The sequence below is a fragment of the Triturus cristatus genome, chromosome 1_2 (genome assembly GCF_964204655.1).
Source record: "Triturus cristatus chromosome 1_2, aTriCri1.1, whole genome shotgun sequence".
NCBI classification, from domain to species: Eukaryota; Metazoa; Chordata; class Amphibia; order Caudata; family Salamandridae; genus Triturus; species Triturus cristatus.
This window is the reverse complement of record NC_140580.1, coordinates 129,205,833-129,233,587: the sequence shown is the minus strand read 5'-3', so window position 1 is coordinate 129,233,587 and position 27,755 is coordinate 129,205,833. Positions and strand designations below refer to the sequence as shown.

At 47.7% G+C, this 27,755-nt stretch overlaps 1 protein-coding gene across 1 annotated transcript in view; it reads right to left on the bottom strand.

The window, feature by feature from the left end:
- Positions 1-5,291: 5,291 nt before the first annotated feature.
- LOC146866945 (importin-9-like) overlaps positions 5,292-27,755 on the bottom strand; it is a 245,671-nt gene continuing 223,207 nt past the window's right edge. Inside the window, exon 9 of the mRNA XM_085603271.1 lies at positions 5,292-6,579. Within this exon, the coding sequence (XP_085459397.1) occupies positions 6,421-6,579 (159 nt within the window). The 3' untranslated portion in view covers positions 5,292-6,420. The remainder of the gene's footprint in view (positions 6,580-27,755) is intronic.

Here is a 27,755-nt window from a genome sequence, read left to right as displayed (position 1 = left end):
GTGAGCCCTAAAGGGAACTCGCAACAGCACAAATACTTTACACAGTGCCTCTTTAAATAAGCCCGACTGCTCTGTGCCAAGCTACCAGAGTGTGAGCACACATTATTTTTTAGGATGCATCTAGCTCAACCTGACTAGAGTGGTGGTTCCTGCTTGTACAGGGGGTATACTCAGAACCAGAAACCTCATTTCTAACAGCGGTCCTACCCAACATTTATTTTTCTTCAGAGATTCAGTGGTCCATGCTTTAATGCTAAGACACCATTTGGGCATTATGGTCAGATGGAAGATGAGCATAATTATGCCTAGGGTAGGTAAAAACAGAACTGCGTGTTCACTCATGTAGCAGATCCACAGACAGAAATGTAGGTCTTGCTTGCTTTCTCCAGAAGGAGGATCCAGCACTGTGCATATCCTGCATGCAAATTCATATCTGCCCCACTTTCCCACTCTCACTAGGGCAGCAGGGAAAAACATCCATCTCCATGTTTTTTACACACTTCCTAAAGCTATATTTCTTCTCCATTTCTACTGCAGGTTGGATTTTGCAACTTTCTTCACAAGGAATCTTCCCCTTGGAAGTGGTGTGGGTTGCGAAGAGCCTTTTGTATGCAAGGTGGAGAGGCTATCAGCGGCAAAGTGTTTGAGGTTCAGTGGGGAATAAAGGTTTTAGGGCAGCTGTCAGAGGAAGGTTGCAGTATGTGGGTTGGAAGCAAGTCGGCTGTGCATCTGAGGGAAGTTTGTATCACTGCTGCCCATGATGTGCCCGTTGTATTTGTAATTCTGCTAGCTATATTGTACCTATTCGGTCTATAAGACAAACATGTACAATTGCTCGCCATACAGAACATCTAGTAAAATTTGGGCTGGCAGTGGAGGTAGTGCCGCTTTCAATGCTGTACGTGTGCTGTTTGCAAGGGTGTGTGCAATGCTCTTACCCATAATACAAACTGCCTGAGAGTGTGCTTTGCATCCCGGTCAGATTAGCCCAGCTTACTGTTGACCTAGTTCCACTTATTCTGAGCAGGCGGAACTTTTAATGCTGCTTTCCACATTCTACATGTGTGAGTTACTGTATTTTGTACTGCTATTACCGTCTTAATTTCCAAACGTAGTCAGTGCAATTCTTTTATAAATGCATAGCTCACCAACAATCTGAAAGATTTTTTTTTTTTTTAAATGCTCAGCTCGATTTTCCATATGCAGCTGCTGGACCTCAATATGTCCGAGAGTCTTAACATGGTGACCACCAGAGAACAACCTCTTCTCAGCAAGGGATAACTTGTCCTGTTCCACAGGCAACCTTATGAACAAGGTCAGAAATGTAAAGACAAGACATGTGTCCAAAGGCAGCAAATGCTCCTATTTTAACTGTGGTGGACTGATGTGAGAGGAGCAGCAAGCATAAGTGACTATACTCAGTTTAGCATTCAACATTGCCGTCAGCGCTGACAGACTCCATTTCAGAAAGGGTTAAAAAAATGCATTTCCATAGTCCTTCTGGACAGACACTAGTCTAGATACCTTGCAGATAACTACCTGTGAAGGAACCTTGCACTCCCCTTTAAAGACTAGGCTGTTGTTGGAACGCCTGTGCAGGGCTTATTAAACAGATGGGGTTATGCAACTTGAAGCATTGCGTTCCTTTAGGATTATTTCTTTATTCGATTTCTGTACACATCTCCTACCCAGCTAATGCAAACAAAATCTAGCATTTCTCCACCATCTCTCCTTCAGTACATCATAGTATGGCAATCATAGAGAAGACCAGAAATCCTCACAAGCCCATGCTGTAAATTGAGACGCTTTTAGGTACTAACAGGTAAAGATGAAGCACAGTAGTGACACTTGTAACTTAACTCTAACATCCCCATTACTTTATGCACAGCGAAATACAAATAAAGAATATGCAGCCCTAGAGCATGGTCAGTAAGGTTTCGAATACGTCTAGGCTCCTTAACCTAGATTAGTTGTTCATTCATTACCAGGGAGCTGGATGAGTCAAAGGAATATGCCTATGAATGCAAGAATTAGTAAATGGGTGTAGTAAAGTGCCCCTTTTTGACATGGTCACCCCCACTTCTTGCTTAGTATTTGAAGCAATTTTGATAGGATATGCACTGGGTTCCTGCTATCCAGGTCCCCAGTGCCAGAACTTTCACAAAACTGTACATTTGTTCCCCAATTGGCAATACCTTTGTCACCCCTATAAGTCCCTAGTAAATGGTACCCCAGGTACCTAGGGGTCATGGGCATGTATTGTGCCAGCCTAAGGGACCACTTACCTAACTCATGCAGACTGCCATTGCAGACTGCGTGTCTTGTTGAAGACAAAAGTCTTGTGTGCCATGTCTACAGACACTGCATACAGTATATGCAAGTCACCCCTAAAGAAGGCCTAACAGCAATAAGGCAGGGTGCACAATACTTCATGTGAGGACATATATGCATTAGCAGATATGCCCCTGTGCTGGCCATTTCAATTATTGCCAGTACAAGCAACCAGGTAAGCCATTTTAAGCACATGTGCTGGACACTGGAGAAAAAGAGTTCCCCCAGCTACATAATGGCTTCACTGAAATCAAAGATGTTTAGTATCAAACATCTTGTATTAATGAACCCACACGGATTCCAGTGATGGGTTTATTAATACAGGCACCCAAAGGGCAGTAAAGCAGCAACCCCTGAAAACCTACAAACTACTAGTGTGCTGGCTGACTGGTGGTGACCAGTCTGCCACCACACACGAGTTTCTGACCCCCGGGGGTGAGGGCCAGCACTTTCAGGATGTCAGGAACAAAACATGCTCTGGCAGAGGGTGTTTAACACCCCCTTCCAGCAGGATGACCTGTAAATGTGCGTTCCGAGGCAGGGGGCTTAAAAGACCCAGCCTCCTTTGGTATGTGAATCTGGTTTCCCTCAGAAGGATGCCACCCCCTCTGACCAAGGCCTATTTGACACCTGGACAGGCAGGAAAATTAGTAGTCAGAGAGGTGTGTTCACCCTCAGGCTAGTTCCATCCCTTAGGTGGGCCGCCTGATTAGGACACGAAATTTCAGAGTCTGCCATCTTTGTGATGGCATAATTAGGAGCACTGGGACAGTGTTATGCCCACTTCCCACAAGAAGTGGTCATATAGGGGGCGTAGTGACCCCAGGGGAAAGTAGCCCATTGGCTACTACCCTACACTCCCCTAATGCCACTAAATTTAGTATTTAGGGGAGCCTCTGGCACCAGGAAATTAGATCCTGTTGACCTGAAAGAAGACGGACGATGAAGAATTGCAAAAGCAAAACCAGAAGACCAGCAACTGACTTGGTGCCAACCCTGCCGGCCAGCCTGCTGTCCTCGACAATTGCACCAAAGAGGACTCATCCTGCAGCTGCCAGTGCCTCCAAAAGCCTGGGAAGACTTCCAGCCTTCCACTGAGACCTAGGAACTCCCGTGGAGTAGCGGAGCTGCTCCCCTGCATCCTGCAGGCACCCCAGTAGAGCTGCAAGGATTCCAGAACGCCAGACACCCATCACTGGAAAGCACCACTGCACTCGTGCCCCTTAGCCCGAGCTGAAGTGGGCCAATGGTACCAGTGGGGTTCCCAGATGCCAAGCACACCTTCGGTTTACCAGCTGCGGATTTCCCAATGCCACCTGCAGCCTCTTAAAGCAGGATCCCTCCTCTACTGCAACTGTCGCCAGTGACAGAAACCCCATTGTCTCATAACACCTCTGCATAAGGTCCAAAGAGCAGAGAACCAAAGGTGTCCCCACATCCCTGAGAATTGTGAGACCTGAGCCCCCCGTTAGTTCAGCAGGACTGGGCCCCCCCCCCCCAATCTAAACCTAAACCTGCAGCCTCTTTGTGACCGGATTGATACCTATTGACTTCAACGGGGCACCTGACTGGTATTGCACCTCTGTACCTTAGTGCCAGTGGAGGTGGCCTGCTGGTGCTGCCTTGGACCTTGCTCCATTTCACTTTAAGTCCAGGAGATTGGTCTCTTAAGTCACTATGAAGAACTTGTATGCAGTATTTGTTTTTCCTCAATGGGCTCTGAAAATTGCACAACGTGTCAACTTTTGAAACCTGCAAATATATCTATCTCGAAACATACTTACCTGATCGTATTGATTCGGTTGCCTAAATGTATATAAAGATTTATTTTATTTTTATAAATGGGCATGGATCTCCTTAAGTCGTGTGTACCATTTATTGACTGTGTTGTGTACTGCAGATGTTTAACACTGCTCTCTGATAAGCCGAAGGCTGCTCGACCACACTACACCCGGAGAGAGCACCTTAGGATGAGAACGCACTTTAGGAGAACCCAGAGTAATATTAAAATATACATGAAACAGTCTATTTATAAGTCTATACACTCAGTTTTAAATGTAAACAAACATTTTCTAAAACACTACCAAGCTGTGGAGAGAAACACCACCAAGAGGGAAAAGAAGCAAGAACACAAACATATCATAAAAACGAGCACTAACTTATACAGTATACTAGGACCTTCAAGTGCAGGGCTGGGCATAAGCAAAGACATTGCAAAGATAAATATAAGTAAGACTCACCATCAGAACCAACAGGATCTTCCACCTCTTCCGTGTAGTTTACTTCCGTTCTCACATAAGTGCGAGCCGTTAAAGAAAACAGTCTTAATTTAATTATTATCCAGTACAATTGTGGAAATTGTGCGAGGTCAGTAGTTGGGCTGAAACAATGTGTCTGCAGCATAAACCTGGTAGTGCTACTTTGTGTAGATTCTGCACATATGAATTATACTAGAAATCTCAGTTTTAATGATGGTTTTAGTCTCATGGTTTTATATTAGCTCTTAAGAACCAAGGCTCTGTTTGGTAAATGAGAACTTAACATAAACTGTGTACTTTATAGAACACAAGGTTTATTCTTAAAGGGCAGGGCCTTCTTTAATAGTATACCTCCCAAGGAGCACCGGCTTTTAGGCGAGACCAGCCAAGAGGCATTCTTTTACACCATAAGAGAGATTTAGAGAAGCCCAATCACATGCCAGAAGGGAATTACCTGGAAGTATAGATTGGTCAAATAAGAAAATCCCAAGAAGCACCATCTTATACAAGAAGCAAATTCACATGAATCAAAATGAAGAACGAATCTAAAGCTGCAGAGAAGGGGTCATTTTATAATAGAAGGGGACTCATAGAAAGCTCAAACTTCTAGCAAAATAGGCTCAATTACTGGTGTTCAATAAAGGAGGCAGGTCTGAGAGGGGATGGAAATGTGAGAACATATATGGGGCCAGTGTGTATATAAGGGGTGGGTAACAGAGTGGATGGGCCCAGGCAGAGATCAGGGTAAAATGCTGGACTGGCGAGAGAGAGGCTATAGGCGGTCTACAAACTTTGGCAACCAGGACATTTCTAAGGATGGTTGCAGACTTCTCTCTGATTTATTCAGACTTAGACCTTCCTAAAAGGACCTCAGTCACCTGCTGATCAATAAAATAGCGAAAATAATTCATTAACCTATGGATTGTTTGGTTAGCACCATTTATGATCATAGAGAATCAATATACGTATTGCAGGATACATTTTTTAATCTCCTATGTTTTGCTGAGATTGTATAATCGAGCTACTTTATACCTAAGCAGCGGAGAAACTTTTGCTGTTGGCATGAATGGATCTCAGATGAAAGGTAGGTATTTAATGCTTTGTTTAAAACGAAATCTAAAATTACTTCATGTAAGAATGTAGATAGGTTTCTAAAGCAGGTATTCTCTAATGAAATACCATATTCGGTCTGTCACAACTGCCAAAAAGTGTCCATAATGAAATTAATCTTTCAGAATCTTTTCAGAATCTTACGGGGTCAGCTGCGTCGTCCTACAATGCTGAGCCTAGGTTAGCCACTGCCTTTGGATCGCCCTAAATGAGACGACCTTTCTACGAGGTACTTAAAACAGCATAAAGAAATGTTAGTATCAACATTTCAAGCACTCCTGGTGGTCTTTGAGACACTTGTGTCAGAGCAGTCTGCTTTAATCACATTACATTCAAAATACATCCCTCTAAATATTAATTAAGTACCAAGAACTCCATTTAATTACTACATACTAGTTATCTTCTCCAACTCGTCCAAGAAGACTCAGAGACCACAGTCATCAATAAATGGCGACTAATTGAGCAATATGTTAAGCTTTCATCATTTAGTTCGTCAAAGTCACCCTCTTACTAAATAGGTCCCTATGTTCTCCCCACCCACCCTGTTTCTTAAAGGTGAACTCGAAACACTGGTGCCTACACAGATGTAACTCACCGACAGAATCAGAATAGACAATGTGGTACAGTGATACCTCTGGCAGAGGTCTCAACTGACCAGGACAGGGCTTGACAAAGCACTAAACATACAGAGAACAGGACTCAAGGGAGAAAAGAAAAAAGATCAGGAATCAAATGGGAGAAAGACGAGAAGTTTTTTTTGTGTTTTTTTTAAAGGGTATAAGGCAGCACTTTCTGTCAGGGTATTCCATAAAATCGGCAATATCTGCTGCATGGAAGACACCATATGCTTCGGGAAGTTCTTCACCAGAGCAGTCACAGCCTGCAAGACAGAAGGACAAGTAAAGCGTGGATAACACTATCACAACCAAATGCTCCTTCAGATACCAACACACCATCACTGAATTCTCTCTCAGGAAGACGTTTGAGGAGCTTGTTCACTTGGCCACACACAGTAAAAGTCTCACCTCAGCCTCCCTTCTTTAAAAAAAAAAAAAAAAGAAATTACCAATTCACAAGGAGACAGAACAAGAGCATATGCCCAGCACTACAAAAACGGAGAATAAGACTGACTTTTCTAACAGTCAGAACTCACTACTGCAATTTCTTTATTCTCCACCAAGATGAAATTATACATGTATGAGAAGGTGAGTAGTGAGAAAGGCATATCGCTAGGAGTACAAGAAATACTATGACAAGAACTTCACATTATTAGACTCACTCCCTCACTGTGTGGAAGGCTTCAAGCAAAAACCATAGAAGATCGAAGCTGCTATGACCAACACCAACCTATTTAAAGAGGTTTCCTCACATGGCCTATTCAAAAGGTGTGCTTTGCAGACCTAATCCAGTTAGGGTTTACAAAATGTGCAAGGTTTCTGATCTGATACTTACATAGATCAACCTCCTCTTCTCCACTCTGCACTTCTGCTGCATTTCACCCACTGTGGTTTATCATCCTTGCTAGTCTTTAGCCCCTCCTTCTCTACATAAAGTCATTCTTTGCATTTGTTTACACCCAGGTTATTTGGATGGATGTGGTTTCCAGGCCCAGATGTTGTCATTGAAATCGCCTGTTATTTGTGCACCCGTTTTTCTCTACTTCTACCACGCTCATGCTCTTTGCATGTTCAGGGATGAACCCCACCTGTCAGGTAGCCATAGGAACAATGTACTCACTGCAAAACCGCTGTTGCAGGAAAATCTATGTGGAGGCTTTTGAAGACTCTGAAAGCCACCCCTGTCATTCCACATTTATTTTCACTGCTTTATTTTAAAAATTACCAACACTCTCACAGTACATTACACTTTATTAACCCCAGACTTGATGGCTGGCAAGCTCAAGTTTAAACCCAATCCTCCTCATCTCCTTCCCTTGCACTATTTTGGATAGAGGCCAAAACCCCAAATGCACTGATCCTACACACAATGAAGAACCTGTGAAGGAGTAGTTCGGGTCCTGTTTTAAACAAAACATCAGGGGCAAATACCACCTCTTCCCCATCAATAATTTCTACCCAATTTACTTGTTAGGGCAAGTGTAATGGGGTCACAGGACAAGGACAGGAGGCTGGCTGCATTAGGGGTCGGGTGACCCAAGGGTCCATCATAAAATGTAGTGATAATACTCATCCAGTACTATGTGGTACCACAGTCTAAACCTAAAGGAATATTAGTAAGGATAATTGATCCACTGTGTTATGAATTGATACAATGTGTGTTATGCTGCCTCACAAAGGATGATGCAAGGTGGAAATGTTTTGGAACTGAGTTGCCCAAAGAAACCTGTCATTTTGAGGGTACAAACTCCAGGCCTCTGGTGAAATCAGCTTTACATTTGCCACATTCTCTGAAGAACCTGAACTCTCCATGGGGAACTTAGAATACAGCCCTACTCTTTCACAAAACGACAACCAAAAAGATGAGAAGGATGGTCAATAAACATCAACCACAACAAGAACCATCAGAACATGATGGACATGTAACTGTCACATCAGCCATGAAAAAATTAAAGCGAGTCAGCAACACTCCAAGCACTGAGATCATAAAAAGGGAAGGCATAACCACAGCAGCACCAAATTCTAAGCACTGCCAGTGCACAAGAGGCTCAGGAGCCAGAGGAGTGCAAGCAACATCCAAGAGCCGGCTTAAAATAAACGCTCTTACCACAGATATACAAGGTCATGTATCCACACATGCCCGAAGAAGAGGAAACACTGGTAAGCATGAAAGGGCAGAGTGTTAAGAGGCGAGTTCTTATAACCTGGAACTACTACCATTTGTTATAGTAATATTTGCACATAGTGCTTGGAAATGCAGAAAGGAGCTTCATGCACCTAACAGAAAATGGAACAAATTCACCAACTCCTGTAACGTAAATGTAAACATGGAAATGGTTATGAAGAAAGGCTCAACCGTACAGCAAAAGTGATATGATGGAGTCGCCACTCTTCCTCATCCCTGCAAGGTATCCAATATCCACAGAGGTAACTTCATAATATAGAAGGCAAAGCTGTTGCTCCTGGACACAAAGAAACCTTGAAAAGGAACTTCACTAGCTAAGACGTTTTCCCTGTTTAACTGCAGGGACTGGTGCTTTATTTATTTATTTGTATCGCACGGCTAATACCCTGGGGCGTTTCGGCGCTTTTCAACAAACATCAGGCCATCCCGGAGATTAAATTAAAGGCTAGAGCCTGAAAATTCAGAAATTATGCAATAAGTAAGCAGATCATGAAGCCCTTCTTAAAACGCATCAAGTCCGACGAGTTTAAGTTTGTAAGGCGGGGGAGGACCGTGGCCGGCAGCCGATCGAAATGCCCGCCGCCCAGTGAAGCTCCGGACCTCCGCAGACTTTCCCACTAATCTGTTCACTCATTTGTAGCAGTGAGCGACAAACAAGTCAACGGGATCGGAAAACAGCGAGCACCGTTTTGACCCGTTTCGGTACTCGCAGCTCTGCCTTCAACAAAGATGGACCGTCTGCAGTACTTGTGGTCTATGCGCCGAGTGGAAGCCAGGACCTCTGTTTATCTGCTGGCCTGGGCGGTCGGCGGCCCGTCCTGCATCTCTCCGAGGGGAGAGCGCCTGCAGTGGCCTGGAGCCGGGGCCGCATTGCTGAGCCCGGGTGTGGAACATCTGCACTGTCAGTGTCTCTGGTAGTTCGGTGTACGGCGGAGTCAGATCGCTGTATCCAGGCCCCCCCGTGAGGAGGGGCGGAAGGTGAGAGGAGATCTGCCCGGGCCTCACTGAAGACTGTGCGTGGCTAGCACCAACCAGCCCCAGTGATTGAAACATCCTCTGTGCGCATGCGTTGGTAGCACCAGCACCTCTAGGGAGAACGACCGCCCATCAACTTACACGGCGTTACGTACGTTATTGCGGACCCGACGGGAGCCTTCATATTGCGGAGCCGCGAGTGGCTCCAGGACTGTTGAATGCACCATCCTTGGCGGAGAGTGCTCCTGGCGCGGCGGGGGAGGACGGGGGCTGCCGTTGGGCGCACAACCTACTCGCCTCAAGAATGAGAGTGGCCGGTTCGCCAGACTCCTAAAGGTCAATCTCAGTGCTCCGGGTGGCCCTCATATCCTGCCACCTGCAGTTGTTGTAGAGGTCTCGACGTGCGCAACCAGGAATACCCACAGCACCCATACCGCAATTGTATCTCCCGGGTTCACGGTGGCCCACCACATTCACTGAAGCCTTGTGCACATTGCCTTCCCTGGGCGGACTGAAAGACAGCTTGATACTGCCTCCTGGATTCCTCCATATTCCAACTAATAATTGTCGACGCCACCCTTCCCTCCTAGTCGCGTTCCAGTGGCAGGTGAACAACAAAGTGCTATTTAGGGGGTAGGAAACCCGATAGGCATGTGTGCTCCCCATAAACACTGGCAGGCGGCGGTGAGTACTACCACCTACCTTGTCGCAAAGCTAACCGCTCCATCAGTGTGTGGAACCATGGGAGGCAGGGGCAAGCGTGTTGTGCACCAGACCAAACTGGACAAATATGCATGTGCTAAGACGAGCCAGGAACAGCTGGAACGTGCAGCAACTGCCACTGAGGAACACACTGGAAAACCGAACAAAGAAGTCACTTTACAGGATATTATGTCAACACTGTGAGAAGTTGGCCTGATGTATGATGTCACTAGTTCTAGTGTACACCTTATATCAGTCCAAACAACCCTTATGGTGATTGGTTGTAAAGTCAACCTTATAGACCAGCTATCCTAGTGGTAGCATGGACAAGAGCAGTCTTAGGCTAAACTCTGAATGGCATGTGAAGCCAGCTGTGATACCATATATAATCCCTTGAATACCAAATGAAAGGACACCACAACAGATATATATATAAAATAAAGTGTATTTATTCTAGTCAAACCCTCAGCACTCTTTATGAGATTAGAGGTAAGTACAACACAGTCTTATTTATGCATACATTAAGTCACACAGGTAAGTAATACAGTTAGGCCCTAGGGGCCACGCAAACCATATACTAAAGAAGTGGTATAAGGACCACTGTCACGGAAATAGGATAGGCCTAGGCCTAGGGAATCGCTGGGGCTACACTACACTAGCAACAGTTAGGAAGTGGGAGGCCCACGGGATTCAGGTGCAGAGTGGAAACACTCACGCGTAATGCGTAAAAGTCGATAGAATTACTAGCAGTTAGAAATTAACAGTTTAAGGACACTTCTGAAGCAGCTAGAGAGTCGAGACTCGGAAACTAGACCCTAGGATAGTCACTACCCTTGTGAGCACCGGAGTACCCAAGTTACCTAGCCCACGGACTGCGGGTGCATAGGTGTGAACTTGCATCGGGTTTCGTCGTGGACTTCTATGGATGCCTGAAGGAAAGTTGCTGACAGGCGGTCAGTGAAGAGTGTCCGGTGGATTCCAAGGCTGGGATCAAGAAGAGAGGATACCTGCAAGCAGAAGGGACAGAGTCAAGGTCACTAGCCAGTGACCAAGTGGAACCAAGAAGGAACCAGGCGATGTCGTGAAGATTGCAGGTGAAAGGTGAAGCTTGTCGCTGCAGCCACGGGTACCAGGAGGCGTCGAGGATGACCAGGACCAGGAGGCGAGCTGTCCCATGAAGGCTCTTGCTGTCGGCGGCGTCGAAGTCGAACTAGGACTCACCAAGCCTTGGCAAGCGGAACCCACGAAGAACGGAGGACTTGCTTCTGATGGAGACCAGGAAGGTCTGGGGTGCTTCTCTTTTGCAAGGAAGCGGGAACCAGTCTGGAGGAGCCAAACCAGCAGTGAAGATTTCAGGGAGCGTCGTCACAAAGGCCCCTAGCCAACGGGCAAGCAACCGGACAGACGCGGCAAGCAGGAAAATGCAGAAGGGCCCCACGCAGGACTCGTGGAGTGTGGGGGGCTGATCTTCGGTGCAGATGGTGCTTGGGGTTGGGGCTTCTCAATCCCCGGTGCACAACTTCGAGGGTGCCTCAGAAGCTGCGCTGGAAGATACTAGCCACTTTTCCCAGGTAGCCGGTCCCACGTCTCTCGTCGCCTCCACGGATCTCAGCTCGGCTGTGGATGTGGATCAGGGTCGGAGAAGTCTGGAAGTTAAGGCTCTGGTCGGGCTCTGCAGTCAGTCCCTCGTAGAACTTTAGCAAAGCAAAGGGTAGTCTCTTGATGGTGCCTGTTTGCACAGGGTAGCCACTCCTTGGCCACAAGGGAGATTCTTCAGTCTTCTTCTTTCGTCGAATGTCGAAGGTCCAGAGTTTCTGTTCAAGTTGCAGGTTCAGGATAATCTAATCTCCTGGGGCCCAGCTACCACTCTTATCCAAATCTGGGGGGCTGGGTTACCTGCTAGGTCACGCCTTATGGGTGGGACCTGGGAGGGGGGTGGTTACACCCCCTTCCCTTTGTCCAGTTTCGCGCCAGGACTGGGGCTGGAGTGCCCCAGCACCGGTTTGAACTGGACTATGCACGGGACACCTTGTGTGCCCCAGGCATGTCTCATTCTTTTCATCCCTCCCTGCCCCAATACACTAAGGCCTGTCTGGGGTGGTGCTCGCACCTCCCAAGGCAGGAAACCTATTGTCCAAGCCTCCCTTGCCAGGATCACTCCCAGCAGCAGGAGGTCAGACTCGTGTCTGTGGCAGCAGCATCCATTTTGTGATACTCGGGCCCTGGTTAACTTTAACTGGGTAAGTAGGTTACAACATGTCTTCTCCCTCTAGAAGGGAGGGATAATATCCTCATCCCCAGAAATGGGATGGGGGTATTATTCCAAAGTGTTAGACACCTTACACAACATGTTTTGATAAAGCCAAACCATAGTTACCATAACCGTTTAAGATTATAAGGCACTTTAAGAGAATATGGTAGGCTATGTCATAGAACAGCTATAAGGACATGGTTCCGAAAGCTGCAGACAGGCTCAGCTCATGCTAGAGCACCATCTCACATGTTACCAAGCACTCTGCCTCCAGGATTGTTAAGGCCTGCCATAGGAGTGGCTGATAGGTACACATGTGTCTATATGTAAGTTAGGTATAGGAATACTACACCTAAGCAAGGAGTGATTACACGACCTTGCCCCAGCTGAGTGATCAGCCAGTTGTGTCATAATGGAAGGCCAGGCCAGGGGTGGCATAATACATGCTGCAGCCCCTGGTAGGCCTAGGGTACACCTATGCCCTGGGTACCTAAGGTACACTGTACAGGGGCCAATAAGGTGATCCTATCCAAATGGGTTATGCACCTAAAGTACATAGTATCAATTTAGAGAGAGAGCAGCAGGGCTGTGGGTCTGATTAGCAGGCCCACAGCCACATCTAAGTCGAAAACCAGTAAAGCAAAAGCAAAAAGTGGGGGTGAACATAGAAAGCAGACCCTACTCTCCTACACAACCCCCCCCCCCCCCCCCACAAACTTAGGGACATTAAACTAACCTTGACCAGTTGAGTCTTCATGTTCTAAGTGGAAATATCTGTAGAGTCCATCTGCATTGGCATGGTCAGTCCCAGGTCTATGTTCCACTGTGAAGTCCATCCCCTGTAGGGAAATGGACCACCTAAGAAGTTTGGGATTTTCACCCTTCATCTGATTTAGCCACAAGAGGGGCTTATGGTCTGTCTGAATCTTGAAGTGAGTGCCAAACAAGTATGGCCTCAGCTTCTTCAGGGCCCAAACCACAGCAAAGGCCTCCCTCTCAATAGCTGACCAACGTTTCTCTCTAGGGGTCAGCCTTCTACTTATAAAAGCAATGGGCTGGTCTTGACCATCTATATTAAGTTGTGAAAGAACAGCTCCCACACCTAACTCAGAAGCATCTGTCTGGACAATGAACTCTTTGGAGTAGTCTGGACTTTTCAGAATAGGTGCACTGCACATGGCCTGCTTCAGGTCATCAAATGCTTTTTGACAGCTTACTGTCCACTGAACTTTCTTTGGCATTTTCTTGGAGGTCAAGTCATTAAGTGGTGTCACAATGGACCCATAGTTCTTAACAAACTTTCTGTAGTACCCAGTCAGGCCCAAGAAAGCTCTGACCTGAGTCTAGGTAGTTGGAGGAGTCCAGTCCTTTATGGTCTGGATCTTGCTCTCCAGTGGTTGAACCTGACCCCCACCAACTAGGTGGCCCAGGTATACAACCTTGATCTGCCCTATCTGGCACTTAGTGGCCTTGATAGTGAGGCCTGCCTTTTGCAGGGCCTCTAAAACATTCCTCAGGTGGACCAGGTGATCCTCCCAGGTGGAGCTAAAGACAGCAATATCATCCAGATAAGCTGCACAATAATCATCCAACCCAGTAAGGACTTGATTCACCAACCTTTGGAAAGTGGCAGGTGCATTCTTCAAACCAAAGGGCATTACCACAAATTGATAATGTCCTCCTGGGGTCGAGAAAGCAGTTTTGGCCTTTGCATTCTCAGCTAGTCTGATTTGCCAGTAGCCTGCTGTCAGGTCAAATGTGCTCAAAAACTTAGCAGCTGCCAGTCTGTCAATGAGCTCATCTGCCCTAGGTATTGGGTGGGCATCTGTCCTAGTGACAGCATTGAGACCTCTGTAATCCACGCAAAACCTCATCTCTCTCTTACCATCTTGGGTGTGAGGTTTTGGCACAAGGACTACAGGACTAGCCCAAGGGCTCTCTGAGGGTTCAATGACTCCCAGCTCCAACATCTTTTGTACCTCAACTTTTATGCAGTCCCTGACATGGTCAGGTTGCCTGTAGATTTTACTCTTCACAGGCAGACTGTCACCAGTGTCCACCTCATAGGTGCACCAGTTTGTCTGACTTGGGGTCAGAGAGAACATATGTCTGTAGGATTGCAGAACCTGTCTGCAGTCCTGTTGCTGATGGACAGTGAGGCTGTCAGAAAAGACCACACCATCAACTGAGCCATCATCAGGGTTCTGAGTCAACAGGTCTGGGAGAGGGTCACTCTCTTCCTCCTGCCCCTCATCTGTAGCCATGAGTAAGCCCATGTCTGCCCTGTCAACATATGCCTTCAATCTGTTGACATGAAGCACCCTGTGGGGGCTTCTGGGAGTCCCAAGGTCTACCAAGTAGGTGACTTCTCCCTTTTTCTCAACAATAGTGTGGGGTCCAGACCATTTGTCTTGGAGTGCTGCTGGGGCCACTGGCTCCAACACCCAAACTTTCTGCCCTGGCTGGTAAACAGTCAGCACAGCCTTTTGGTCATGCCAAGCTTTTTGGAGTTCTTGGCTTGCCTCAAGGTTTTTAGAAGCCTTCTTCATATACTCTGCCATCCTGAAGCGGAGACCAAGTACATAATCCACTATATCAAGTTTGGGTTGTCTGAGAGGTCTCTCCCATCCTTCCCTTACTAAACATAGGAGTTCTCTTACAGGATGCCCAAACAAAAGCTCAAAAGGGCTGTAGCCAACCCCCTTTTGTGGGACCTCTCTGTAAGCAAACAGAAGGCAGGGTAAAAGGATGTCCCATCTTCGCCTAAGCTTGTCTGGTAAACCTTTTATCATTCCCTTTAGGGTCTTGTTGAATCTCTCAACAAGCCCATTGCACTGTGGGGGATAGGGTGTGGTGAACTTGTAGTTCACACCACACTCCTTCCACATTGCAGTCAAGTATCCTGACATGAAGTTGGCACCTCTGTCAGAAATGACCTCCTTTGGAAAGCCCACTCTGGAGAATACTCCAAGCAGGGCCCTTGCGACAACAGGAGCTGTTGTGGTCCTCAGGGGAATAGCTTCTGGATACCTGGTGGCATGGTCCACCATCACCAGTATAAATCTGTGCCCAGATGCTGTTTGTGGGTCCATTGGTCCTACAATATCTATGCCCACTCTTTCAAAGGGGACCCCCACCACAGGTAGTGGTATGAGGGGGGCCTTTGTGGTGCCACCTGATTTGCCACTGGCTTGGCAGGTGACACAGGAGCGACAAAACTCCTTGGTATCTTCTGACATATGGGGCCAGTGAAAGTGAGGGACAAGCCTGTCCCAGGTCTTGTTCTGGCCTAAGTGTCCAGCAAGGGGAATATCATGGGCCAAGGTAAGAAGGAAGCCTCTGAACTTCAGTGGTATGACCAACCTCCTGGACGCACCAGGCTTGGGGTCTCTAGCCTCTGAATACAGTAGCCCTTCATCCCAATACACTCTATGGGTACCTTGAGCATTCCCTGCAGCCAAAGCAGCAGCCTGCTGTCTGAGGGGTTCAAGAGAGGGGCAGTCTAATTGAGCCTGCCTCAGATCTGCCCTTGAAGGTCCCCCTGTCCCAAGAAACTCAACCTGATCAGGTTCACGTTCTTCTAGGACAGTTCCTTCAGGGCTCTCAGAATCATCCTCCTGGGAGGGCTGATCCACCACCTGAGGCAGGGGGGAAGGCACAGCCTTAACCCTACTGCTCTTTCTCTTGGGTTGTGACTGGTCCATAGTTTCAGGATCCAGCACTTGTTCAGTGGTGCACTTTTTGGCCTGTGACCTGGTCACAGCAAGGACATGTGCATCTATCCCCAGCATTTCTGCATGGGTCCTATACTCCACTTCAGACCAAACTGAAGTTTCAAGATCATTGCCCAGTAAACACTCTACAGGAAGGTCTGAACTAACAACAACTTTCTTGAGGCCAGTTACCCCTCCCCAGGAGAAGTTAACAATAGCCACACTATGGGAAGTAGTGGCATTGCTAGCGTTGGTCACTAGGTAATTCTCACCTAGTATGATCTGTCCAGGGTCCACAAAGGCAGGTGTCACCATTGTGACACTATCCCCAGTGTCCCTGTAGGCCTGAGCCATTCTTTGGTTGATAAAAGGAGTCTGTCTGTACAGGTTACTGGGGCCTACAGTAGAGGATAAAGCTAAGTCCCCATCACAGATCAGAACAGCCTGAGTAGGTATTCTGACTAGGCTAGAATCCTCCTCAGTTCCCAGGGTTAACCCTACTACACCCTTTTGCTGGGAACCACCACTTACAGCTGGACTAGGGGGTACAGTTGCCTTAGGGGCAATGGTGGCTGGGGGCTTATCCTTTTTGGTGCACTCACTAAACCAATGTGAGTTGGACTTACAATAGTTGCACCATGGTTTCTTTTGGCCATCTTTCTTTTTATCCTTTTTGGGACCACCCTCCCCCTGAGCCTTTTGGGGGCCTGGTGAAGACTTCTGGTCTTTTTGTTTCTGGTCATTACCCTTCTGGTCTGCCTTTTTCTGATCACCGCCCTGGTTCTGGTTTTTCTGCTTAACTCTAGTCCTGACCCATCTATCTGCCTTCTTTCCCAATTCTTGGGGAGAAGTCAGGTCAGAATCAATCAGGTGTTGATGCAGTAGCTGGTTTTGACAGTTGTTAAGGATTTGTTCTCTCATGATCAAATTATACAATCCTGTATAGTCCTTAACCTTACTTCCCACTAGCCATCCTTCCAGAGCCTTAGTGGCACAATCTACAAAGTCAGTCCAGTCCTGAGTCTGTGTCTTCTGGGTCTCCCTGAACAACAACCTGTATTGTTCAGTGGTTAGGCCAAACCCATCAATCAGAGCACTCTTCAGGACAGTGTAATTGTCTGCATCCTCATCACTAACTGTGAGGAGCTTGTCTCTACCTTTCTCAGAGAAGGAGAGCCACAAGATAGCTGCCCACTGACTTTGGGGTACCTGCTGTACTTTGCAAGCTCTCTCTCTCCAAAGCAGTTATCCATTTGTGGATGTCATCCCCACACTTGTAGGGAGGGACAATCTTGCTCAGGTTTCTATTATCATAGTGCCCGTCTCTATCCTTAGGGATATTGCTGCCACCAGTGGGTTCTGACCCACTTAACTTTTGCTCTCTAGCCAGAGCAAGCTTCTCCTTGGCAAGGGCAAGTTCTTCCCTCTGAATCCTCAGATTAGCTTCCCTCATTCTGGCTTCATGCTCCTTTCTCTCAGGGGAAGTCATCCCCCTGTGAGAGGAAGCATTAGAGATGCTAGAGACATGGGAGTGGATGGATTCCCTTGAAGGGGATCTGTCTCTCCTGCTTCTCTGTGTAAGCCCACTTGGGGGTCTGTATGCGGGGACCCCATGCAAACTCCCATGTAAGCTTAGGTTAGCCTGGCTAAGTCTTCCTACTTGGCCCTGGTTGGCTACCTCTTCATCTGAAGTCCCATCTGACTCATCTGTGGTGGATAGACCCTCCTTTGTACCTAGGGTACTGGTCTGTGAGGCCCTAAGAGTATCATACTCCTCTAGGAGTTGTACTAGCTGAAGGAGGGTAGGGTTTGCACCCTGTTTTAACTTTCTGGAGATACACAATTGTCTCATCTCCTGAAAAGTTAGGGTATCATATCTAGAGGGGGTCTTCTTCAGACCTGCCCCTCCTGAGAGAGCATCTACTTGATCTCCTCCCAGAGACATGATCTAGTGAGGGTGTGGTGTGTGCACCTACCTACACTAGTTGTTTCTACTAAACCTCTCTGGTAGTTGTAGTCAGGGTGTGTTACTCCCTTCAACCTACAACCACTAAGTCCAGTAGGACTTAAGTATTATATTCTATGTTATATGTACCTAAACAATATCTGTGTGATCTTTCAATTTAGTATCTCAAGATTACAATGGTATTACAACAGCAAGCTCAGATCCCAACCGCTGCTCACCAATGTGAGAAGTTGGCCTGATGTATGATGTCACTAGTTCTAGTGTACACCTTATATCAGTCCAAACAACCCTTATGGTGATTGGTTGTAAAGTCAACCTTATAGACCAGCTATCCTAGTGGTAGCATGGACAAGAGCAGTCTTAGGCTAAACTCTGAATGGCATGTGAAGCCAGCTGTGATACCATATATAATCCCTTGAATACCAAATGAAAGGACACCACAATAGATATATATATAAAATAAAGTGTATTTATTCTAGTCAAACCCTCAGCACTCTTTATGAGATTAGAGGTAAGTACAACACAGTCTTATTTATGCATACATTAAGTCACACAGGTAAGTAATACAGTTAGGCCCTAGGGGCCACACAAACCATATACTAAAGAAGTGGTATAAGGACCACTGTCACGGAAATAGGATAGGCCTAGGCCTAGGGAATCGCTGGGGCTACACTACACTAGCAACAGTTAGGAAGTGGGAGGCCCACGGGATTCAGGTGCAGAGTGGAAACACTCACGCGTAATGCGTAAAAGTCGATAGAATTACTAGCAGTTAGAAATTAACAGTTTAAGGACACTTCTGAAGCAGCTAGAGAGTCGAGACTCGGAAACTAGACCCTAGGATAGTCACTACCCTTGTGAGCACCGGAGTACAAAGTTACCTAGCCCACGGACTGCGGGTGCATAGGTGTGAACTTGCGTCGGGTTTCGTCGTGGACTTCTATGGATGCCTGAAGGAAAGTTGCTGACAGGCGGTCAGTGAAGAGTGTCCGGTGGATCCCAAGGCTGGGATCAAGAAGAGAGGATACCTGCAAGCAGAAGGGACAGAGTCAAGGTCACTAGCCAGTGACCGCGTGGAACCAGGAAGGAACCAGGCGATGTCGTGAAGATTGTAGGTGAAAGGTGAAGCTTGTTGCTGCAGCCACGGGTACCAGGAGGCGTCGAAGACGACCAGGAGGCGAGCTGTCCCACGAAGGCTCTTGCTGTCGGCGGCGTCGAAGTCGAACTAGGACTCACCAAGCCTTGGCAAGCGGAACCCATGAAGAACGGAGGACTTGCTTCTGGTGCAGACCAGGAAGGTCTGGGGTGCTTCTCTTTTGCAAGGAAGCGGGAACCAGTCTGGAGGAGCCAAACCAGCAGTGAAGATTTCAGGGAGCGTCGTCACAAAGGCCACTAGCCAACGGGCAAGCAACCGGACAGACGCGGCAAGCAGGAAAATGCAGAAGGGCCCCACGCAGGACTCGTGGAGTGTGGGGGGCTGATCTTCGGTGCAGATGGTGCTTGGGGTTGGGGCTTCTCAATCCCCGGTGCACAACTTCGAGGGTGCCTCAGAAGCTGCGCTGGAAGATACTAGCCACTTTTTCCAGGTAGCCGGTCCCACGTCTCTCGTCGCCTCCACGGATCTCAGCTCGGCTGTGGATGTGGATCAGGGTCGGAGAAGTCTGGAAGTCAAGGCTCTGGTCGGGCTCTGCAGTCGGTCCCTCGTAGAACTTTAGCAAAGCAAAGGGTAGTCTCTTGATGGTGCCTGTTTGCACAGGGTAGCCACTCCTTGGCCACAAGGGAGGTTCTTCAGTCTTCTTCTTTCGTCGAATGTCGAAGGTCCAGAGTTTCTGTTCAAGTTGCAGGTTCAGGATAATCTAATCCTGGGGCCCAGTTACCACTCTTATCCAAATCTGGGTGGCTGGGTTACCTGCTAGGTCACGCCTTATGGGTGGGACCTGGGAGGGGGGTGGTTACACCCCCTTCCCTTTGTCCAGTTTCGCGCCAGGACTGGGGATGGAGTGCCCCAGCACCGGTTTGAACTGGACTATGCACGGGACACCTTGTGTGCCCCAGGCATGTCTCATTCTTTTCATCCCTCCCTGCCCCAATACACTAAGGCCTGTCTGGGGTGGTGCTCGCACCTCCCAAGGCAGGAAACCTATTGTCCAAGCCTCCCTTGCCGGGATCACTCCCAGCAGAAGGAGGACAGACTCGTGTCTGTGGCAGCAGCATCCATTTTGTGATGCTGGGGCTCTGGTTAACTTTAACCGGGTAAGTAGGTTACAACATGTCTTCTCCCTCTAGAAGGGAGGGATAATATCCTCATCCCCAGAAATGGGATGGGGGTATTATTCCAAAGTGTTAGACACCTTACACAACATGTTTTGATAAAGCCAAACCATAGTTACCATAACCGTTTAAGATTATAAGGCACTTTAAGAGTATATGGTAGGCTATGTCATAGAACAGCTATAAGGACATGGTTCCGAAAGCTGCAGACAGGCTCAGCTCATGCTAGAGCACCACCTCACATGTTACCAAGCACTCTGCCTCCAGGATTGTTAAGGCCTGCCATAGAAGTGGTTGATAGGTACACATGTGTCTATATGTAAGTTAGGTATAGGAATACTACACCTAAGCAAGGAGTGATTACACGACCTTGCCCCAGTTGAGTGATCAGCCAGTTGTGTCATAATGGAAGGCCAGGCCAGGGGTGGCATAATACATGCTGCAGCCCCTGGTAGGCCTAGGGTACACCTATGCCCTGGGTACCTAAGGTGCACTGTACAGGGGCAAATAAGGTGATCCTATCCAAATGGGTTATGCACCTAAAGTACATAGTATCAATTTAGAGAGAGAGCAGCAGGGCTGTGGGTCTGATTAGCAGGCCCACAGCCACATCTAAGTCGAAAACCAGTAAAGCAAAAGCAAAATGTGGGGGTGAACATAGAAAGCAGACCCTACTCTCCTACAAACACTCCATAAGGTGCCCTCCTCCCTCGAGTCAATGATCGGCACCGTCGCTACAGAACTCACGCTAATAAAAGCAGACTTCCGCAAACTGAGCACCAGAGTGTCGGATGTAGAGACAACCACAGCTAGTCTCGCTGTGGACACCGCTGCTCTCAAAAGATAGGTGCTGCACCTGGAAACCAAAAACAAAACCATGGCGGCGAAACTGGACGACTTTGAGGGCCGCTCCCGGCGGAACAATGTGCGCATTTTGGGCGTGCCGGAGGGAAGCGGGGGTCCGGCAGTGGACCTTCTTGTGGAAGACCCAATCAAAAACCATTTGAAGCCCCGGGGCCTTTCGCAGTACTTTTCGGTCGAGAGGGCCCACCAAGTCCCAGGGGGGTCAGCCCAGACCAGGTGTGCCGCCCAGACCTATCCTGGCCCGTATCTTCAACTTCAGAGATAGTGACCTCATTCTACAGACCGCCAGAGTAGATCCTCCGGTACAGTACGATCTCATTCTTTCCTGACTACACAGCTGCCGTAGCTAAACAGAGGCGTACTTTCTTGGTGATCAAGAAGGAACTCCGTTCTCGTGACCTCAAATACTCCATGATCTTCCCCTTGAGGTTGAGAGTGGTGGCTGATGGCAAGGTTTGGTTCTTCACGTCCCCGGAGGATGCCCAAGACTGGCTGGATGGGTGGCGTCAGGTCACCAATCGCGGACAATCCGGTAGAGATCACGATCGACAGGGAGCAAGTATGCCTCAATCTCAGCAACAAGAGGATGAAACCACACGTGATGGCTCCACTAAAGTTAAGTGACCAACAAACTCCACAGAACCTCTCTTAAAGACTGAGCCCCAGTCAGTGTTCCTGAACTGCATAGTTTCTTGGGAGGCAATTTATGTGACGGCAATACCCACTTGCTCAGCTTGTGTTTCCCTGACACTATGGGAACGCCGGACCAAATGCTGTGTCTAGTCCCTCAACTGTCCATAGCCCTTAACTTTGTTTGCTGTGCTGCCTTCGGATGGTATGTTGGAACCTTGCAAGACTTGAGTCCACCGCTGGTGATCAGTGCACGGCTCGAAGACTCACCATAACAGATAAGAAACGGGGGTTGAAGGGATTACTGGGGTGGATTCCTCCCCCACAAAGGTATTGAACAATGGGAACTATACACTCTGCAAGGTTGGGGAGGCGGGTAGTTTTTAAACTGTCATGCAGGGAGGGGGGTGGGGCAACTGTTTTTCGCTTTGAGTTTTCGTTTGTTTTTTCTTCTTTGTTTAACGTTAAAGTTCATGGTACAGCAATTCAATCTTCGGGGGATGTTGCACTTTGTATGTCAGGTACAATGCCTTGAATGCAACAGTTCTAATGTCACATGTAACCGCGCACCCTAACCCGATTATTCCCCAGACCACACGAGTCCAGAGCCTGCCATTCATATCCTGGACCGTGAATTGCCTCGGAGATATGGTAAAAAGAGGCTTAGTGCTCCAATTCCTTAAACGTAGCGAGCCCGCGGCAGTACTTCTGCAGGAAACCCACCTTGTAGGCACCACCTGTAAGGCCCACGACAGATGGGTATACAGGGTTACAGTCTATATCCCTCCCGCACTCCACTCAGTGGCGCTCCTGGCACTTGACGCCATTCTGCTTCGTCTCCCTGAGGGAGAGCTAATACTGGGAGGAGACTTTAACGCGACCCGTAATGATTATCTTCACCGCGCGCCCCAACGCCCACAACACCGTTCCCATTCCAATCTCACTGACTTCATTGAGACAATAGGCCTGGTGGACATCTGGCAGTCTCACATCCCACACGCACGCCAATTTCCATATCATTCCGGCACCCATAATAGCCTTTCTAGAATAGATCATGTCTTGTCCTAAGCTGATAAAGTAGGACGTTTTGTGGATATAACACACTTACCGCAAGGGATTTCAGATCACTCCCCCATCTCAGCCCAATTCACGAGGAACACTTCCACACACTGCTGTGTTTTCCCGATTTACCCGGGCTATCTAAAAAAAATCCTAAAATTTGTAAAGGCTTGCTCACAGCCACGAAACACTATTTCGACAAAAATGTGTCGTCGGTCCCATCGCCCCTTACTCTCTGGGAGGCAAGCTATTTCCTTAATTGCGGACCACAAGAAGGAGAAGGCACACATAGTCTCCACTCTCGAACACGAGTTGCAGACACTCCCGACTGCTCCGACATTCACATCTGCTCCAGCTTAAAAAAAGGAATACAAGGAGTATTTGTGGGAAGGCGCTAAAACCCGACTGACAGCCACGCGCCATACCATATAGGAGGTAGGGCATAAAGCCGGCCGGCTACTGGCGTGGCTAGACAGATGAGAACGCGCGAGCCGCTGGATTGCGGAACTCCAAACCGCGGCGTGAGTGGTGGTGACGGACCCCCAGGTTATAGTGGATACACTAGTGTGCCACTACTCTGAGGTTTACTCCCCAGCAGTTTAGATGGACCAGGAAGAGGCAGATCTGTTCCTTAAAGACATCTGTCTCCCTACGCTGGCGGAAAATGACTCCAAAATATTGGAGTCAGAGCTCACTATTGAGGAATTAACTTTAGGAATAGGGAGTGTGCAGTCAGGAAAGGCCCGGGGGCCAGATGGCTTTCCAATTGAACTATTTAAGAAGGGCACCACTAATCTCACACCCTACTTATTGGATATGTACAACACTAGCTTGGACAGGGGTGCGCTGCCTAAAGATCAGAGAACTGCAACGATTGTGGCCATATACAAACCCGGGAAACCAGCCCAGGACTGTGCTTCCTACAGGCTCATCTCCCTGATCAACGTAGAAGACAAGATTTTGGCCAAAGTTTTAGCAAATAGACTCACACCCCACCTCGCGACTTTAATTCACCCTGACCAGTCGGGACTTATGCCTGGCAAGAGAACAGCCCTGAATTTGAGGCGACTCCAGAGTGTACTAGGCCGTAAACACACGATACAGGAAGAAGCTGTGATATTGTCCCTCGATGCCCGTATGGCATTCGATACAGTAGACTGGCCATTCCTATTTGCAGTTTGGTTTCGGACCTGTGCTCTGCTCGTGGATAAAGCTACTCTATACAAACCCTCTTGCGCACGTAGTGGCGAATGGACAGATCTCCAAGGAATTCCCGTTAGGGCGAGGTACAAGACATGGGTGCCCGCTGTCGCCACTGCTCCTCGCACTGATTTTAGAGCCGCTCGCGGCGTGGATCCAACAAGACCAGATTGTTTGCAGACGGAGAGTTGAGAGGATCACATATCCATATATGCTGATGATATCCTCCTATATCTGGCGTCCCCCTACCATTCCCTACATGGTATCATAAATATCAGCAAGGCCTATGGAGAGCGATCAGGTTATACCATTAATAGGAGTAAATCCATACTGTATGGATTGCACGGCCCGATTCCCCACAGGCTGTGCGGTGGAAATAGCAAAGAGCAGCTTTAAATATTTGGGGATCCATATCACACCCGACTGAGGATTTCATTACGTTAAATCTTCTAGAACCCCTAAAAAGACTGCGCAGAGACACCAAACACTGGCAGGTCCTGCCGCTGGCACTGTTAGGACGGGCAGCACTCTTCAAAATAATGGCACTGCCCCGCTTCCTGTATGCCCTACAGAACACCCCCTACTTGGTTCCTGCAGATTATTTCCTGGACATCGAATCGAAGGTGTCTAAGCTTTTGTGGAATGGGAAACCGGCCCGAATAGCAATGTCCAAATTATTTAGTTCGTGGTATGACGGGAGCATAACATTACCCAACATACAAATGTACTACTGGGCGACCCAGCTGACCGTAATAAACCAGTGGATACACGCACCGCACACCGATCCGGCCTACCATCTAGACCGATTCACGCTAGGGATTGAGGGAATCAACCGAGCATTAGATAACACCAACCGACGGAGGGCCTTGATAGGGTCCACTAAACGTACAGTTCATCTCTGGCACACGGTACACAGAAAGCTCGGTTGGAACAAAAAGATCACACAAGCCACACCCCTGCGGGATAGAGCCATGCTGGGTACACTGCGAAATAGTAAAACATTTGCACAGTGGGATGACAGGAATATAGCGCGTAGGCGATCTTTGGGCCAAAGGGAAGGTAATTCAATTCACACAAGACCAACACGAAATGGCACCTACTGAACTGTTCCGCTACGACCAGATTCGACACACGTTAGAGGCAGCTATTCCACCGGACACGGTCCTCCCAGAGGCTTCCCCCTTGGAGGACAGACTGCCGACTGAGAACATGCATGAAAAAGCCACATCCCTCACATATCGAAAGATTGTCAATAATCACCCTGACCCCACACAATCCCTAAGGGAGAGATGGCAGGGAGAAGTGGGTGACATTGATGAAGCAGACTGGCAGAAGGCACTAGCATCCCCGAGAGAGGTGGCAATCTCGTCAAAATTACGCTTAGTCCAACTCAAAGTGCTACACCGAATCTACTACACCAGGGTGACGTTATATAAAATGGGAAGGTCAGATTATCTGCTCTGCTTACGACAGTGTGGGGCATCAGGTACATTCGACCACACATTGTGGGACTGTCCCGAAATTGTACTTTACTGGGAGACAGTGATGTCCACTATATCGAATGTCAGTGGCGCCTCAGTTCCTACGGAACCCAGGAGGTGTTTACTGCATATCTGGGAAGCCACAGATCTTAATGCAGCGCAAATATGAGCGACACTAGGTATATCCATAGCTAAAAGATATATTGCAAAACAATGGGGAGCTTGGAGATTGGAGTAAAGACATGGACATGGCGATGGTGGCAGAGAGAGCAGTATACCTACTAAGAGGATGCCCCAAGAAGTGGGAAAGGGTGTTGGGAAAGTGGAATGTCTTTGGAGGTAATATCTGTGCAGTACCGACCGACGATCTATCAATGGATAACCGTGACTAATCATGAACTGTATGTTGATTCCAACTGCATGAAACCTGTGCCACATTATATAAAGCAGCATGTACCGATGTATAGATGCTACATTGTAATGTGAAGTGATCATTGGTCCCACCGATTTGTAAACCTGATGACATTTGTACCTACTCTCAATAAAAACAATAAAAAATAAAAAAAAGTTTGTAAGGCAGACGATTCCAAAATGTGGTTGAGATGTTTAAGAAGCTTTTACCACCCAAGCTCCACTAGCAAGTGTGAGGAGGATCACAAATTTCTGATCGGGGTATACCAGCAGAAGTGGTCAATCAAATAAGCAGGCCCCTGAATATGCAGTGCCTTAAAGGCGATGCAGAGGGCCGTAAAATTAATCTGCTTTTTCACTGGAAGCCAATGTAGAGCTTTGAGGGCCAACATGGGCGAGGAATATTTTGGGATACCAAAGAGCAAACAGGCAGCAGAGTTGTGCAAAAGCTGCAATTTTACAAGAAGTGCTTTATTTATACCGATCAGAAGCCAGTTACAGTAGTCAAGCCTTGACAAGACTAATGTAGAAACCACTGTTTTCTGTAGTTCTGACGGTGGGTATGGATATATCTTCCTCAGAATCTTCAATGTAAAGCAGGTGGATGAAGTGATCAGTTTCACATGATGGGAGAAGGACAGGGTGGTGTCAGAAATGACTCGCAGATTCTTTGCCTTAGTGGCGGGGGGTGGGGGGGGGCAGCTCCAAGAGCCACCAATACGAGGACAGATGGATGGATCACTGCCAAAAAGGAGAACCTTGGTCTTATTAGAGTTCAACTTGGGGCAGTCCTCAGACATCCAGCTGCTCATCTGTCACATGCGAGCACGAAAGTTGTGAGCAGTGTCCCCAGTGTTGTTTGAGATGGAAACTATGATCTGGGTGTCATCTGCATATGACACCATGGCAAAGCCATGATATTTGACCAGTCTAGCCAGGGGAACCACATATATATTAAAGAGAGTTGGGCTCAGGGATGAGCCCTGAAGGACCCCATATGGAAGTTTAAAACTATGGGACCTGAGACCTTCCAATTTCCAAGAACTAAAATGTCTTTCAAAGTAATTACCTCACATATACCAAAGAAATTTCCGTACAACAAACGTATCTCCTTCTGGATACAATGGATTCCAAAGGGGACGGACACCTGTATAACAACATCAAGAACCAAAGCTTTGAAATGGCCTGCTCAGCAACAGAGTCCCAGTGCAGAGGTAGGTAAACAGATGCCAAAGGACCACACAAACAATAAGTGAATTGCAGCTAGAATGCACTCAATGATTCTAGTTTAACCCCTTGTGTGCCCCGCCCTTTCCCCGCCCTGTGCCGGGCATTGAATTAGCGGGCGGGGTTCATGACGAGATAGTCTCGTCATGGGCACAGCGCAACCGCGGCCCATGACGAGATCATCTCGTCATGGGCACTCAAGGGGTTAAACATATGAAACTAATCCACAAACTTTGAAAGAAAATCATGTGTGCACCAGGTGAGGGGCTCTGCGGGCCACCTGATTCAAAATGAAATGGAATAAACCTAGATAAGTATCCAGGAATGCCCAGTGCACTACTAACAAGCCACTGTCTAGTGTACACAAAGTTGTCAAAACCATTTATTATGCACAATATTATCGTTGTGAAAAGCAGTAAACAAAACAATTGTCAATGAGTCAGAGTTTTCAAATGAAATCTTCAAAACATGAAGTTGATTGTGATCTGCTTTATGCTTGATAGT